The sequence below is a fragment of the Heloderma suspectum genome, chromosome 6, assembly GCF_057233095.1.
Source record: "Heloderma suspectum isolate Gila_16-S chromosome 6, 16-S_ref, whole genome shotgun sequence".
Classification (NCBI taxonomy): domain Eukaryota; kingdom Metazoa; phylum Chordata; class Lepidosauria; order Squamata; family Helodermatidae; genus Heloderma; species Heloderma suspectum.
In genome coordinates, this window is record NC_139463.1 from 77,041,637 (window position 1) to 77,059,191 (window position 17,555).

At 46.5% G+C, this 17,555-nt stretch overlaps 1 protein-coding gene across 1 annotated transcript; it reads right to left on the reverse strand.

The window, feature by feature from the left end:
* Positions 1-701: 701 nt before the first annotated feature.
* On the reverse strand, positions 702-15,074 carry LOC146341262 (natterin-4-like). Its single transcript, XM_084807040.1, has 3 exons — positions 15,051-15,074; positions 5,203-5,326; positions 702-1,741 (listed from the first exon to the last, which is right to left on the reverse strand). Exons 2-3 carry the CDS (start codon positions 5,324-5,326, stop codon positions 702-704), a joined length of 1,164 nt encoding a protein of 387 aa, XP_084663166.1. The 5' UTR covers positions 15,051-15,074.
* Positions 15,075-17,555: the final 2,481 nt, after the last annotated feature.

The window sequence follows — 17,555 nt, forward strand, 5'->3', positions numbered from 1 at the left end:
CTCTACTTAGAGCTGGGCAATATTTTATTTTTATTTTTATTGAAAATAAGGAACCTGGCAGGAGCAGTGGTGGGCCCTGCAGGACCTGTGGACCCTGGCATTTGCCAGACCATGCCACGTGCTGATGTCACGCCTGGATATGAAGCTTGGTGGACAGTTATATGCTGTCTACATCTGGAATCTGGTCTACCAACAAAGGAAATAGGGCGTGTTTGGGTGTTACCTTCACTTTAGAATATAAAGATTGTCTAGCTATATCAGACCAAGGTGTGTTTAGTCCAGCTTTCTGTTTCCCACAATGCTCAGCTGGATGCTTCTGGAAGCTCATGGGCAATGATAGCCCAATCCACTGTTGTTTGTTCCCCACATCTTGTATTCAGAGGTATGCTTCCACCCTATGTGGAAGCTTATGTTCAAATCTGATGATGGTTATTCAGTGAGGAGTTATACAGAGAGATGGAAAGGTGGCTTCATTCTGTCCAGTATCTATTATAACCGAGCATTCTAACAAATATGGTGGCTAACAATAAAATAAAATAACAAAGTTGTAACTAGAATTGTATTTATCTGTTGAAGTAGGCTATTTCTTGTCAAGGCTCAGGCCAGCAGCATCCATGGGTCTCTAAGTTGCCACCATAGCACTTCCTTTTTCTTCCCATTTCTGCTGCAGGCTAACTCAGCTACTCTTCTGGGCATGAGGATCATTTACAGGGAATTGCGTTTGGGATGGGCCGGCACCGCTTTATGATGGCATTGATTTGTTCCACAACCGAATTTCTGCTGACTCCATACACAGTGGCACGTCGTTTCACCCCATTTTTGTAGTAGCGAACCACTGAGGCGCTGAAGGGAATCTCTGCTTTCATTCTGATGCCCTCCATTTGCACTTCACACTCATGATTGGGTTGAACTTCGGTTTCCACCTCTATGGAATGTTTGTCAGTCTCGGTCAATCTGAAACCATCACTCCAGCTTAAGGTTGCCTCCCCAGAAATACACCAACTGCCTTCCAAGATTCTAGGTACCCCTGCAGACAGGGTAAAGCTTGTACCCAGCGAGAGGGACTTGTTAAAATCCCAGTGATTTTCAAAAGCTACTTCCTTCGTCAAGGAGACTTTCTTTTTCGCTACATCACAGTTGTGGTTAAAGGCTTTGGCGATTTTTAAGATCACGGCCTTGTTCTCGTATGTTCCCTGCTCCCTAAAGTAGTGGACGTTGGAGATTTTCTGAGACTTATAGTCTTTATTAATGGTGAGGATATCATATGATTTATAACAGTACTCTGTACCATCAATTCCTATAAGGAAAGTATTATTCTGTCGGTCAACCTCCCCGATACCATATTTATTTTTTGCTACGTAAAATCCTTCTCCCGGGCAGGTGTCTATAAAATTGGATGGAAACCCATCGAATGGCTCACTGTGCCATTCCAATAATTCTAGATTATTTTCATTCACTAAAAGCCAGAAATGAGGGGTCTTGTCTTGTTTCCCTGCAAAAGGGTAGAAACAAAATGAGCCAAGATCTGGATTGTAGAATCCAGCTTGACAACCTTGTGTAGAACAGGGATATTCTTTCCTATTGGCATGACTGTTCCAGAATGACACAGCTCCGTCGGGAATAGATCCTTGGAACTCAATCCATCTCATGCTTGTATCATCAAAAACCTCACTATGGCGGTCAGGCTGCCTTTTTTTTCTTTTCAGGCTCGTTGGTGCTGTGCTGCCTTCTTTGCTTGGAACTGAAACAACAAATTGAAAGGGAGAAGAGGAGACACAATGAGAACTGAGGGGACGTGGCCTGATTTCCTTCTTTTGTGACACAGTGCCACCCCCTACCTCCAAATTAAAGGAGTGTCTGTCACAAAACTCACTCTAGCATGGCCTTTATAAAGCATGGCAAATGTTGGGACCAACATGTCCTGAGAGACAGGACATCAGTGCAATGGACTGCCTTCCCCAGGACCAGGGTTCCTGTCCATTCCAGGGCCGGCCCTACCATTAGGCCTAGCAAGGCGGCTACCTCAGGTGGCAGATGCTGGGAAGGGGGCAGTGGTGGTAGCAGCCTGCCCCGCCTATTCTACCTGAGCCTTCCTCCAGCCATTTCCATCCCCTGATTTGGTGCCTCAGCAGCGTTACCTGCTTGTTGCTAGCTTGACCTGTCTGACTTGCTTAGTCGCCTTCTCCTCATGCATCACAGACAGCACTGTTCAGAAAGGCCCCTGACCATGTGAGCAGGCAAAGAGGGAGCCACCCAGGCCACACATTTCAGCAGGCATAGGGTGGGCACTTCCTCATTGCTTTTGCAATGAGTGATTTGTATAAGATTTGCATGTATTAATTTATGTGTATAGATGAAAATTTAGAAATAATTACTATAATTTAAACTGACAGACAATACAGGTTACCATGATCAGGTGAGCTGTGTGCGTTCTGAGTCTGCTGTCTAGTGCTCACTGTTGAACTTCAAGGCCCCGGGTGCTCTTCCTTCTTAGGGTCTTTTATCTTTAATGCAGACCTGGGCTGGAAAGCCCTTCCAATACAGGGCTGTCCTCTGTAAAGTAGGACACACGGTCACCCTAGGCAAGCATGAGATGCATGTATCACTGTTGCGCTCATGCCCTGCTTGTGGGTTCCTGGTCGACAGCTGGTTGGCTGCTCTGTGAACAGAATGCTGGACTAGATGGACCTTGGCCTGATCCAGCAGGGCTCTTCTTATGTTCTTATTTTCTTATGCACTCCTCTGCTAAAGTGACACGTACTGGTGCTGCCACTGTTGCACTGAAGTATTGGTTTGCACAAGCTATGAGCAGGCAGCAGGCAAAGCAGTGAGTGAGCAAACAGTGACAACATGTTGGAGGACCCGCTAAGCTAGCCTGCTGCCCTTGGGTGCAGTGGAGGATGTCCTGTGGCCAGTGTTGAAGTAAGATGCTGGTCCAGTCGGCTTCTATATTTGGAATGAGGGTGGGGTGGGGGTGTCATCTTGTCCTTCGCCTCAGGCAGCAAAATGTCTCAGGCTGGCCCTGATCAGGACCTCTGTCATAATAGGTAGAGAACTTATTACAGATGGAGTTTGTACCAGAAGGCAAAGCTGTGTGGACTATAGCTCTTAAGTATGCCCTGGATCTGGATAATGAATATTTGTGATAGTGTCATGTGATGTAGAAGTGGGTGGGACCTTTTGGTTGGGTGGAGGAGACATGTAATCTGCCATCCTTCTGGATCTGGCACCTGAGGCAGGGAATTCACCCCACCTCATGGGAGGGCTGGCCCTGTCAGGCCTACACAAAGTGGAACGACACAAATCTTATACTGGCTCCCAAAAAATCCTGCTGGCAGCCTTTAGGGATGAGGCAGCAGGTTGCCAGAGCCTGTGGGTGTAGGGGGGCCATGTTTTTCATGCCCCCAAGCAGATTGAAAGGACAAAACAACTTTTTAATTTCAACTCCTCTGGGACGCATCACAAAGGGCCAAACTGCACATCTCATGCAAACCTTTGCATGGTTTGCATACAAACCATAAAGCTTTGTCAGGGAGCAATCTGAAACAGACATCCAAGGGCTGGGTGCTTAACTCCTTCTCTAGCCTGCCACTTCCCCATTGCAGCTCTACCCCCTGCTTTGTTTCCCTCTCTGCAGCAGAGAAATAGCGGCGGGGTGGGGTGGGGGTGGGAATGCTGAACCCTTCCCCAACCTGCCAAGTTTCCACTACAACTTCTCCCTGTTGTTTCTTGCCCATGGTTTCCATTGTGTTTATCATTCACAAACACTTGTCTAGATTCCCTTCCCAAACTGCTCCTCTACTGAAAATTGTCCCACTTTAACTAAAAGCAGCAGCTGCTGTTGGGGCTTTAATACACATGTTTGCCTGCCAGCCGTCATTTAGTCCAAAGTATCGCATCCAGTTTGGACGGAACTGCAGCTGCATGGAAACATGGCTGGCTGTTCTCTAAATCTCCGAAACTGTCCTAGGAGCCACTAGTAACCTCTGCTGTACTTTTAGGTGGTCTTGAGGATACCAGTGCAATGAACTGAGAAAATGTTGAAGTTCCAGGTGTTTCTGCCACTACCACCCTGGCAGCATCTCTGCCTAAGGCTGCTGCCTCGCTCTACCTAATGGTAGTGCCGGCCCTGGTCAGTGGGTGGGAAACCTGGTCCTGGGAAAGCAATCCACTGTACTGTTTCCTGTCTGTTGGGGGCATCACTCGGCATGCATGGTAAGGGTAACCCAGGGTGAGTTCTGTGGTAGAGACTCCTATAGGTTTGTGGTAGGGACTGGCTGAAAAGCATTATGGTTCATCAGCACTGCAAACAGCCAAAGTGAACACTTCAAAGAAAGCCCTGCTTATGTGTACCATTCTCCCCCATGTGCACATATAGTTTTGTTAGGTTGTGGCCTCAAAGAACTAATACAGGACTTATTAATTCAGAAACTCTTTCTAGCATCCCACTCCCTTACAAGGTTAGAAAGACCAAACGTATCAGGAAAATGTGGTAGTCGACAGAGAACAAGCAAACCAGAACAGTGGTCCTAAACAGAACTTAAGTTTAAGTATGCACTAGAGTAATGAGATGTGTGTCGGTTCTATTCTTTCCTCTGCTTTGTGAAGCCAGCTGTGAAGAGCAGATTGGCAAAATGTTTCGTTTCAGAACCTAGAATGTGAGTTGGGGGTCAGGTGGGAATGATCTATAGCAGGGGCGGGCAACTTTGAAAGATCTGGGAGCCATTTTTGCCCCCTTGTCCCCAGACCCTCCCCTCCCCTCCTGCTGTGCAGAAAAAATAAGTTTGTTTGTTTTTTTAATCGAGTCCGGAGAGGCTATGGAGTGCCAAAAGGATCAAAATTAGGATCAAAATGTTTGCACGTTAATTTTGATTTGTGGTGCTCTTTACTAGCTGTAGAGCATTAAAAGGGTAAAAAAAGGTGAAAATGGCCACTCCGGATGCTGCTTTTAGAAAGAGATGTTTGTTTTACAATTTTGGGAGGTGGCGGTGGCTGCAGTGGGGGAGGTGGGGCAGAGCGCATGCAACACATGCTGCTCACCTCTGATCTACAGGCAAGGATTTGGCTCGTAGCTTCTCGTAGTTGCCAACCACTGCTTTCAATGACTTCATGTGGATCCATGCCACATGGAGCCAATGTAGGGTTCTAAAAATTATCCAGAGTGGAGGGCTGTCGCCAACTCCAGGTGAGGCTGATAATCACCTTGTATCACTAGAGGGCTTTTTTCTACAGTTCTGCTCAGGACAGTGAGGCTGACTTTCACTTCATTGGTGCATTGCTCAGCAGTGATCAGCGTCACAAACAGGGTGCAGAGTACCAGATGCATCTGAAACGAAAGTTGGGAAGGTATTTTACTTGTTGGAAGACCTCATTGTGATATCTGGAATTGTTATAACAGAAGGACTGCTGTATCTTTTATTCTATCTGTCCGTCTGCCTAAAAGATTTTTAGGCTGCCTTTTAGGATAAATCCTCCTAAGGCAGCATACAAAACCAAAATCATAAAACACAATAAAACAATTATAAAAGAACAACAATAATAAAATAGCAGATTTAACCATGAAAACCAGCTTGCACCATATATACACCACCCAAAAATTTGCTCAGTTATAGGCAAAGGAAACAGGAAAGTGTTTAGACTTCTTAATGACGGGGGCAGGAGGACAACAATTGGAACACAGTCCAACAAGCAGAGGGCCACTACCGAGAAGGCCCTATCCCTTGTGCCCTAATTGATCTTACAGGCTGGCACACACACAAGGTCTCTGATGTTGTTTTCATGTGCATGTGGGCAGGTTGCTATGGGTGAAAGGGCACTTCCAGATGAGGCTTTCATTGCACCATCAATCTGCCTCATTCACAGAATTGTATGGGGTTATCTAGATGGGAGAAGGCATGGGGCAAGTGAAGCTGGTTCCCTCCCTATGTGCCCACCAGAGACCAAATGGCATCAGGGGCATGGCCACATCCCCTGATATCATCTGTCCTCCTCCACCCACAATTTTGGTTGCCCTCCCCTGCTCTAATTGGACACATTAGGAGCCCTCTGTCTAGAAACCCCCAGAGTTAATTTCCTGGTTATAAATCCTGGTTTTGAAAACTCCCTGAGATAGCTTCCACATTCGGCCTTTTTGCTGGAATTGCGAGCCTTTGCAATGAGAAAATATTGGAAGGTCTTTAATATACATAGGGCAGGGATGCCATGTTGCTGTGAATTGGCAGCAGGCACTAGTATGCTATGTGCACAATTGCACATGCTAAATGCGTGCACACGTGCGCACACACACTGCTTTTTAATTACATGTCAAAAAGGTATGCCTTAATTTTAATGTTTTTATATTGTTTTATTGTGTGCTTTTTGGATTTAATTTTTGTGAACCGCCCAGAGAGCTTCGGCTATTGGGCGGTATATAAATAAATAAATACAATTAATTGCATTCATGCAATTAATGTTGTTTCTAGCTTGGCCTTGAATGAATTGCTGGAGAAGAGGCACACCAGTGACAGGTAGATTGCTCCTGATCCCACATCAAACCAGGAAATCCATTACTTCTGGAAGTTTGCACTTACTAAAAGAGGTGGTGTCTTGACATTGCTAAAATGACAAATACACTAAGGGCGCAATCCTATGCATGTCTAGACAAAAAAGTGCTACAAATCCCAGCATAAACATGCATAGGATTGCACTCTCAGCCAGCATGACTAAAGCATAACCGCATTGCCCGAAAAAGGGCATCCAAAAGATTCAGTTAACTGAGTTTGCAGATAAACAGTACTGCTACTCATATTGGTTACATGGAGAAATTCATTGTCCCAGAAAATTAGGAGGGTTTAAACTGCAAATGACTGAGAATAAACATTTCCGCCTGCTTCTGAAATCCCTAAGCCCCAATGCAGCAGCAGCCCTTACAATCCTGCATATGGCTACCAGTAGCCACACTGTTTTCTCACCCTTTTGCGTTGAACGGCTCCAGCTAGTTCTAACACAGTTCCTGGCATTCAGGATATTTTTCCTGACACTATAGCCTGCTTGACGTAAGAAGCCACCACAGTTCGATGTTATGAGAATAGGTCTGCTCTCTCCTTTTTTCTATTTGCGAGAAAAAGAGATTGAAAGCATTCTCATGTTTACCTTGACTTCAGACTTCTGCTGGGAAAGAGAGATGTTAGCATGCCACTAACACTACAGCGTGTCGGCAGAACAAGGGACTGTCACTTTAAGAAGTTTTGCTGAGTGCCTAGCAAGGGGAGATTCCTACATGAATAGGCAGAACATTCGGTTAGCTGTTTTTGACAGGGGCGTTTGGTCACGTCCTCAGGACAAGGATGACCCAGCAACATGATTTGATTAAGTGCCTCCGGATTAGATAGGCCCAGCAATCCAGCCTCCCCAGATCTGCCTCATTGCCTCAGGCACTGAGTGACTTCCCCAGGTATGATCCAATCAAGGATAGGTACAACCCAAGCATCATCATTTCAGGAAGGCAAAGTCCTGGTTAGATTTTACCTTTCTTGAGCCAACTGTTTTGTCCCACAGCTGGCTTGAGTGAGAAGCCCTCTCACTTCTTGTGTGGTTGTCCCAGACCATGACCGATTTTGCCTGAGAGTCTTCCCACCTTAGTTTTATTGTCATGAGTGGAGCCAGACCCTATGGTCCTTTTCTAAGCTTTGTTTAAACCCTATAAGAACCTGTTTTGTTCCTGGCCATCCACAGCAAAGGCCCCACTTTGCTGATCCGCAGGTCTCAGATCTTCACTCCTTTGCTGAAATCACTTGGTTGTGGTCAAGCTGAGATTGCCTTGGCTGCCCTTGCTCTCATTCACTCTGCTGAAATCACTTTGAGCCACAGAACCCAGGATTCTGCCTGAGCCTCATCAGACCCTCTTTTTCCAGAGTGCCTGCTCTAGATGTTTAGATCTCCACTTTAGCTGAAGCAGTGACCTGCTTGCCATCTCTTAAGGGGCCTCCTTGCTGAAACCTCAGGAGTTTCAAGACACCCCACCTTCATCTCCAGGATGGATCTATCAAGATCCAAGGAAAGGAATCTTTCAAGCCATATCCTGTTTTCTGGGGATCCTCTTGTACAAATCATAGCCTCCACATGTCCTGAACCCATAAGGGAGCACGATAACTCTACAGGAGCTGTTAAGCCAGCAAAAGTCCGAGGAAGACTGAGCGCTCATGTGCTAGCTGTCCCTGGTTCACTAGCTGCTGCCAGGTCTGCCTCTTTAGTAGCCACAGCTGGGTCTGCCTCCTCTTGAGTAGACCCTTTCTCATGAGCATGCCCTGGGCAAAAGTGTCTTCTGGCAGCCAGGCAGGAACTCCAGTGATGGCTCTGAGCATCCCACCTGGGCCATTGCTGCCAGCGCTCTAGTGAGCCATGGACAGAAGGAGAGTCTGAAACCATGGCTGGGCTCAGGATGGGTTTGAAGGGGTTCTGGGCTCAGGATGGGTCTGTCGCAGGACTCTTCAGGTTGCCCCAGGTCTACTACAGGAGAGAAGTGTGCTGACGGATCGAACTCCTCCTCGTCCTCCTCCAAAGAGGTCTCCCCTGTGCTTGGTTGGCTGGGAGCCTGATGCCATTGCCCCTCCCAGGGACCCCTGCCACAGTGGCAGGACCTGGTTTGGCCAGGGACCTGGGGTAGAATCAGCAAAGCAGAGAGCAGGCCTGGCCATTGAATGCAGGTTCCTGGGACACAGGAGTCCAGGATATCCACCACCTCTCATTCCTCTTCACTGTCTACCTGCTTTGGAGGTGGTGGGGTCACCAACCTACATGTGGGCACATTGAGAATTTTGAAAAAGTGCCCTGGGCACCACCACAAATTGGCTGCTGTGTGGGGGGGGTCAATCACAAAATGTTGGAACACCCCCCTTCTGTGTGTGTGTGTGTGCGTGAATATGCACCCTGCACATGAGCTTCTTACTCTGGCTTCTCCCTCCCTCCCATGCAAGTTAATGGAGCAATTTCTTTGTCCTGCTGAACATCAGCTGGAGTGGGAGCAATGCCACCCCTGCCCCGCCCGGCAAGGACTGTGTTGCTATAAGGGTCCTTGGCGGGGAGTGGGCTTCCAGTCCCCCTTCAGCCATTTTTTGACAGGGCACCTTTCTCTCCCCCCCCCCCATACAAGTGAATGGAGAAATCACTCCATTCCTTTCATGGAGTAGGAAAATAGTTTACTGGGTGCCTCAGTCTGGCCTTGCAGACACCTCAATGGAGATGCCAGGTGTATGGTGAAGGGGGTAGTGCAGGAGCTAGAAGAGCATAGTGAAATATGGAATGGATGGTCATGGATATAGGTAGTGCAGCCATACTTTTCCTTGGTCAGCAAAGCTGCCCCACATTGTCCTGATCCTGTATTGCCTTATGAAGCATCTAGCCTTATTGCTAGAAGAAGGCTCCCTCTCACTATTTAACCCATCCTGCCAGCTACTGATATAAGCAACAAAGTGGCACTAGCCAACTGCTAGGAGGATTCATCTAGCAAAACAGTAAGACTTAGATGCTTCATAAGGCAATACAGGGCCAGGACAACATGGGGCATCTTTGCTGGTCTCCACCCTCCCCATCTGGATCTGGACCTGAAAGACCAAGGAGAAGTGTGGGTGCACAGAGGGCAAGTTGTAAACAAGCACAATTTCTGACATCAAAGTTAAGGTATCATCCTTAGCTTCGAATTTCCTGACTTTGTGGCGCATGAGCCAACATGAGATAGCCTTAACTCTGGTCTTAAACCGGAAAGTTTTTTGATAATTGAATATCACCTTGCACAAGTAAATGCTTGACAGCATGTTACATAGGAACTATACATATCTCTGAACAACGGTTCGTACAATTCAGTGTACAAGCTCACACACTATTCTATAGCTAACCTTGCTTCTGATTGGCTCAACCAGCAAATCCCACACACTCTGTTTTGGTGGTACGTAAGTTTGCATGAGAAAAGTTAAATAAGGTGAATTATTTATAATGACAATTTGCCCAGTGGGGTGGAGTTTCTATAACTGTTGCAGTAAAAGCTCTAGTCTAGCCACATTACGGTCTTCAAAAAACTGGCTTGAGAGGATTCTGAGACTCAAAGAGTGGGCTAGGAATTTTTAGCACCAGCTCAGTGTATTCCCAGAATTCTTTCAAACTGGTTCAACTTAAAAACTGTTTGAAGAGTGGTCCTGCCACCGGTGCTATGAGGCGTGGGCGTGAAAGAAACAACAGCAACAAAAGATTTCCAAAGATAAAATCCAACATAAGTCCCACTTAGAGTAGACCCATTAAAGTGAATGGGACTTAAGTGAGTCATGCCTAACTTACATCCTGTTTATTCCAATGGGTCTACTCTATTATTATTATTATTAATAATAATGTTAATAATGTTATATTATTTTTTATAAAATATTATATAATTTTATTTATATACTGCCCAATGGCTGAAGCTCTCTGGGCAGTTCACAGCAATTCACAGATAAAAACAGCATAAAAGATTAAACTATACAAAATGTAAAACAATTTAAACAACTAAAACCAATTTTGACAGAATACTAGACATGTTCAGGCAGCTGGCAAAGATGGCCCGTCACATGCCATTAAATGCTTGGAAGTAGAGGACAGTCTTAACCTGGCACTGAAAAGATGACGGTGTTGGTGTCAGGCCAGCCTCAGTGGGGAGATCATTCCATAATCAAGGGGCCACCACAGAAAACACTGAAAACAGCCCTCTCCCCTGTTGCCACCTTCCGAGCCTCCCTTGGAGGTGGCACTCAGGGGAAGGCCCTAGATGTTGATCATAGTGTCTTGGTAGATTCAGGTCGGGAGAGGCGCTCCAAGTAGGCCTTATGTTGAATTTTACCCTGTTAGTACTTAACAAATACATGCTGGTTTATTTATACTGTTTCATTTTAATTCTACAAACAGAAGCATGTGTAATATGGGAAGAACCAACCAAATCCATTTTAAAGAGGAAAGAAATGAGAACAAAGTAAAATAAATATTCACTGCTACTGTGATGGTTAACTTGGCAAGATTATATATTTTTCACTAAGGATGAACTATCCTCCACCATCCCTCACACACACACACACACACACACACACATGCTATTCTAGCTCCCCAGTACCTGGGCTAAATAAGGGCTCCATCAGGCATCCTGGGCCTTGGAGAGTTTGTGCTTACTCACCTCTGTTTCTCAGGTCGTGACATGGACCAGGTCAGGCTGCTGCACTGCACACTCTGTGCCTAGGGCCGTGAAGAACTAGTCACCACTGATCTAATAACACCCACTGTCTACAGAGGCTGGTGTCCTCCCCACATTTACTTCCTCCAATCGCAAACCCTTAGCTTTTCCAACCCCCCACCCCCACCCCAATCCATCAAGATTTGTGTTCACACCAATTCATTGGAATGGGCCCAGTTCCTATCTTATCTCTGCATTTCCTGTCTTGCTGCAATAATCTTCCTGTTTGTTTTCCTGCCCCAATCTTGGGTGCATGGATTAATCCTATGACCGTCTCCTTGCGGCAAACATACATCTTCCTACTTCTCTGATGTGTCGTTCTCATTCTACTGTGTTGTGAAGACCATTCGACAAAGACACCAAATATGGCTTATGTTGTACCCTGTCTTGTATAGTTGTCATAAGTGCACCGAAGGGGGTGCTAATAATGCTTAACAAGCACTCTCCATCCCAAGGCATTATGAGGAACCGTAGTTGTTGTGGAGGCTCCAGTATTTCGACTCTGTAATTCATAACTTTTGACTCTTCTTCCTTGTCTGTTCTGGGCACTGGACAAGCACTGGAATTTCTCCAACTTGCAAAGTGAGAAATTTAAGATCGTTTATCTCTTGTATCTGTTATCTGTGTTCACATTTCCTTGGCATGGCTGATGAACTTTGCCCTGCGCCCTCTCTTTGGATGCCTGAGCTGTATTTCCAAAAGCAGAGGTTTTAAGGTACTGAAATGTTATTTGTTTTGTGGTATTTAAAATGGCATATAGCCACATCAAGCTCAGTTTCATCACAATTCTGTTTGCACAATGAAGACCAGAAGCGCACTCTTTCTCTGCCAGATGTGCCATTGACTAACCCACAAAGTTATCCATTTCCAGAAACGGTTACCATCCTCCCTTGTCTGTTGGTTCAGGCATATCATCAATCGTCTGCATTTGATTTGTGGGTCAATTTCCAAATTCTGATCAAATTGCAGAGAGGTACTCATGTTAGTCTACTGCAGTAAAAACAGCAGAGCCTTATGGCACTTTTCGAAAACAATCTTATGCTCAAATTCTTCTGGGTTGAAATTTGGTGTAAATTTCCATGCTGATACTTGTAGATTTGACGTTAAGTCCTGGAGACATGCCAGCACTACAGATCTAAGACTGGCGTTCCATCAGGATTATGTTAGTTAAATGTTATGCCACTGTTTTTCCATTGCTGTAGCAACTCTGCTGCTGGAGGGTCCAAAAATGGGTTGCAATGTATGTCTGTATATTTGGAGAGAAGTAAGCTTGGTCTGAATAATCAAATCCCTCAGATCCCACTCTCAGTCCTGGCATAACTTTATTTATTTATTATGTTTATATCCTGCCTTTTTTCTTCCTTAAGGAACCCAAGGTGGTGTACATAATCCTCCTCCTCCTCTCCATTTTATCCTCACAACAACAGCCCTGTGAGGTGGGTTGGGCTGAGAGTCTGTGACTGGCCCAAAGAAACACAGTGACCTTCCATGGCTGAGTGGGGACTAGAATCCAGATCTCCTGCACTCAACTGAGACAGAAAATACACTGCTCCACCTCCCCGTGCTCCACCCATACTTTGACTACGGAGCACAGGATTCAAACGTACTCTGCCCTCAATCACAACACACACACCGCAGTGTGTGACATAAGCAGGGCCAGCCCAAGACATTTTGCTGTCTGAGGCAAAGAACACGATGGCGCCCCCCTCCCATTCCATATACAAAAGCTGACTGGCCTGGCAGTTGACTCTTTCTTCGATACTGGGGAAGGGACGGCATCCTCTACTGCACCTGGAGGCAGCTTAGGGGGTGCAGGGCAGGCCGTACGGCACATGGCTGTCTCCTCCAACACCTTGCTGCCACCTCCCAGCATCTGCCACCTGCGGCGACTGCATCACTCTGCCTTATGGTAGGGCCGGCCCTGGACAGGAGGCTATCTCAGTGGGGGGATTTGGGTAATTTTAGTCTCTGGCCTTAATGGTCTTGTGCCCTCTTCACTTCAGACAGTAATGTGTATTACTTCACTTATCTAAAAACATGGTAGGTCAGCCATGCTGTGTTTGGGGCACCTCTTGCTCATTCTGCACAGAGGGAGCCTGAACATCTGCCCTAAACTCCTGCCCTGGTGGCACCATTGGGATCCCTCTCTCACCTCATGTCATGCACACTTAAAGCAGAGTGAGTGGAAGGGCCCCCAAACACAGCATGGCCGGCTTGCCACGTTTGGAAGTAAAGTGAAGTAATACACATCACTTCATGTAGCCTGCCTTGACCTTCTGTACTGTCACCTCATTTTGCCTAAATCTTCCAGCCTAACCAATTATGCAAACAGAATTTGGAGTGGCATAGAATCTAGAGTAATGAAAAGGAATCAGATCCCTCTGTGTCCCACACTGTGTACTTTGGCTCCTAAGAAGCTTCTGAAACCTCTGTCAATCTAGCGTAAGTATTTATATGCTACCCTTCAAGCATATTCCCAGAATGATTTACAAAAAAAGATTAAGGGTGCAATCCTATGCATATTTAGGCAGAGAAAAGGCCTACAATTCCCAGCATTCCTCAGCCAGCCATGGCTGGCTGAGGAATGCTGGGAATTGTAGGCCTTTTCTCTGCCTAAACATGCATAGGATTGCGCCCCCAAACAATTTAAATATAAATAGAACAAAAGAAAAAGTCAATGATAAATTAAAAGCCACACAATTTTGTAAGCTGCATTAAACAGTCAGCTCAGGATAACAAAAGAAGTCTTTGCCTGGCATCAAAAGTACAATAAGGTATGCCCAAGGTGAATCTATCTAGGGAGAATATTTCCCCATCTCTGGTGCTGGCATGCTGCTTGGCACTACAGCCTGCACACATCTCTCACCAGTCTTTGGCAGAAGAGGGCACTGTCACTTTAAGGACGCAGTCCTATGCATGTTTGGACAGAATGGCTAGCTGGGGAATGCTGGGAGTTGTAGGACTTTTTTTCTGTGTAAACATGCATAGGGTTGTACCCTAAGAAGTTGTTGCCCCCCCCCCCCCCGGCTTCTGGTGTGAACGGGCCAAACATTTGGCTAGCTGTTTTAGATTTTGACATTTGGTCTCATACCCAGGACAATGACTTAATCAGAGAACTTAAGGACTTAATCAGAGAACACCAACATCAAGTGCCCCATGATTATCAGGCCTTTCCATGCTTATGCAGATCATGCGTATCTGGAAAGGCTATCAGGCCTTTCCAGATAAGCATGATGGCCTCAGGCACCAGGTGACTTTCCCAGGTACGATCCAATCAAGGATGGGCAAATCCCAAACACTGCAATCTCAGGAAGGCCTTGATTAGATTTTAGATTTAAGCTAGCCATTTTTGTCCCAATTCCGACTCTTTGTCCAAGTGTCTGAAACCACTACTGACTCTGCCTGAGCGTCTTCTCACCTTCATCGTCTTATTGTCATGAGTGGACCCAGCCCCTATTGTCCTTTTGTACCGTTTGTTTACATCCTATAAGAATCCCGAGCACACCGTGTTTCTGGCCTATCCCAAGGGCTGCATAACCTACTTCGTTCCTGGCCTTTCTAAGTCATGATGCCACCTTGCTGTGTGAACACTTGGTTCGCTCCTAGCTGACCCATAGGTCTTGAACCCTCCCTCATTTGCTGAAATCGCTTGGTTGTGGATAAGCCCAGATAGCCTTGGTTGCATCCATTGGCTTTGCTCCCTCCACTGAAATCACTTCGAGCCGTGGAACTCAGGGTTTTACCTAGACCCTGTTGGACGTTTCCCCCCAGAACCCACACCCTGACTGTTTCAGTCCCACATCTCGCTGGAGCAGTGACCTACCTGCAGCCTTTCTGAAGGTCTTTCCTCCTCTGAGACCTCTGGAGTTACAACATGGCTCAGCTGTGTCTTCAGGACAAATCTATCAAGATGCAAGGAGAGGTATCTTTTATGCCCAATCCTATCTCCAGAGGTTCTCCTCCACAAATTTTTAGCCGTACCTGCTTTCTACCATGGGCTGGTGTGAATGTGTATACTAATTCGATCCATTTTTGATCAAATTACTATACACCAGCGATACACTTTCATACAACTACTTTGCTAGTAGTTTGCTGCTCTTGTTGTGACCATAGGGCCCAGGTAAAAAAAATCCCACTCATCAGCCCTGCCTTATACGGCGCAGAAAATAGCAAGAGCTTTTTTGTTTTAATGGGGCTGCAGTCAACGCTAGTGGTCAGATAGGCGAAGAATAATTCATGGAAGTTACTTTCTTTAAAAGGGGCTTTGTTTTGTTTTGGTGATGTGCTGTTTAAATTTGTATGCTGTCCTGAGTCCCACCCAGGGCTGACATCAAGGGTAGGCATGGTTGGGTGCCTGCTAAGGGCCCACTCCCAGCAGGGGCCCAATAACAACAGCCCCCTGGACTTGCTCCTTCCCTTCACCACTGCAACCTCCTTGCTCTCCTGCCTCTTCTTCAGGACCAGACAACGTTGGTGGTGAGAAGGAGGACGAGCAGATGCCACGGCCTATTTGCTCAGTGTTTCTCTGCCTGTCAAGCAAGCATGCGGCAGCAATGATGAGAAAGAGGACGAGGAGCAAAAGCAGCTGGTGACAATGGCACTGAGGAGGTAGATTCACTGAGGGAGGGGGCCATTGAAGGGATCTCGCCCAAGGGTGCTCAAAAACCTGGAGCTGGCATTGGTCCCACCATAGACACGTGCTATGGGAAACCACATGAAAAGGCAAATAAATACATAAATTCAAAGTGAGCAATAGATGAATCCTGAGGCTTTCCCAGCCTCCTTCCCTCCCACTGACGTGCCCCAACTAGACAGGTGAAAAAGGCGGTCTAGCCAAAATGCAAATCGGGCCACTCCTCCCATTCTGCTCAGGATGCCCATAAGCCTCTGAGCCAGAGGACTGTGCCCTAAAACAATAAAAACAAGAACATCATCATCATCATCATCATCATATTTATATCCTGCCTTTTCCCCAATACTGGGACTCAAGGCGGCTTTACAACATTAAAAACTTGTACAGTTAAAACCCAGAAATATACAAAAGTAAAAATATAATTAAATCATCAATGATATTAAAATTATATAAATTATCAGAATTCTAAAGAAAACAACAATATAAACAATAGTATCAATCCATCATATTCTTACAGGTCCAGACTATCCCCAAAGGCCTGCCGCAACAAAAAAGTTTTTACCTGCCTGCAGAAACATACCAAGGGGAGTGCCACTCTCGCCTCCCTGGGAAGGGAGTTCCAGAGCCTTGGGGCAGCCACCGAGAAGGCCCTCTCCCGCCTTCCCACCAGGCAAGAAGGACCTCCCCTGAAGATCTCAGTGCATGAGCAAGCTCATAGGGGAGAACACAGTCTTTCAGATAACCTGGACTTGAGCCATATAGAGCTTTATAGGTAATGACCAGCACTTTGAATTGTGCCTGCAAACAGACTGGGAGCCAGTAAAGCTGTTTTAGCAGTGGAGTGGTATACTCCCTGTAGCCAGCCCCAGTCAACAGTCTGGCAGCAGCTCTTTGAACCAGCTGAAGTTTCTGAACACTCTTCAGAGGCAGCCCCACGTAGAGCGTGTTGCAATAATCCAAACAGGATGTAACTAAGGCCTGTGTCACTGTGGCCAAGTCAGACATCTCAAGGAATGGGTGCAGCTGGTGCACTAGCTTTAACTGTGCAAATGCACTCCTGGCCACCACTGAAACCTGGACATCCAGGCTCAGGGCTGAATCCGGAAGTATACCCAGGCTGCGAACCTGTGTCTTCAGCGGGAGTGTAACCCCATCCAGCACAAGCTGAATCCCTATTCCCTGATCTACTTTTCGACTGACCAGGAGCACCTCTGTCTTGTCTGGATTAAGCTTCCATTTGTTTGTCCTCATCCAGTCCGTTACTGCCGACAGACATTGGTTTAGCACCACAACAGCTTCCTTGGAATTAGATGGGAAGGAAAAGTAGAGTTGGGTGTCATCAGCATACTGGTGACACCAAACCCCAAAACTCCGGACAGCCTCTCCCAGTGGTTTTATGTATATGTTAAATAGCATGGGGGACAAAACAGAACCCTGAGGAACTCCATGGGCCAATGGCCAGGGAGTTGAACAGAAGTCCCCCAGCACTACCTTCTGGATCCGCCCCTCTAAGAAGAAATGGAGCCTCTGTAAAACAGTGCCTCCAAGTCCCATCCCAGCGAGGTGGCCTAAAGGGATACCATGGTTGATGGTATCGAAAGCCACTGAGAGGTCCAGCAGAACCAACAGGGACACACTACCCCTGTCTAGCTCCCGGTGTAGGTCATCCATGGGCCAATAATAGTCTTCAGACCC

Excerpts from the sequence above, each read along its gene's own strand:
- LOC146341262 (XM_084807040.1), bottom strand. The coding sequence starts at position 5,326 with ATGCATCTGGTACTCTGCACCCTGTTTGTGACGCTGATCACTGCTGAG. Across the intron at positions 1,742-5,202 it reads AAGCCCTCTAGTGATACAAG|TTCCAAGCAAAGAAGGCAGC; the intron begins GTGATTATCAGC and ends TTGTTGTTTCAG.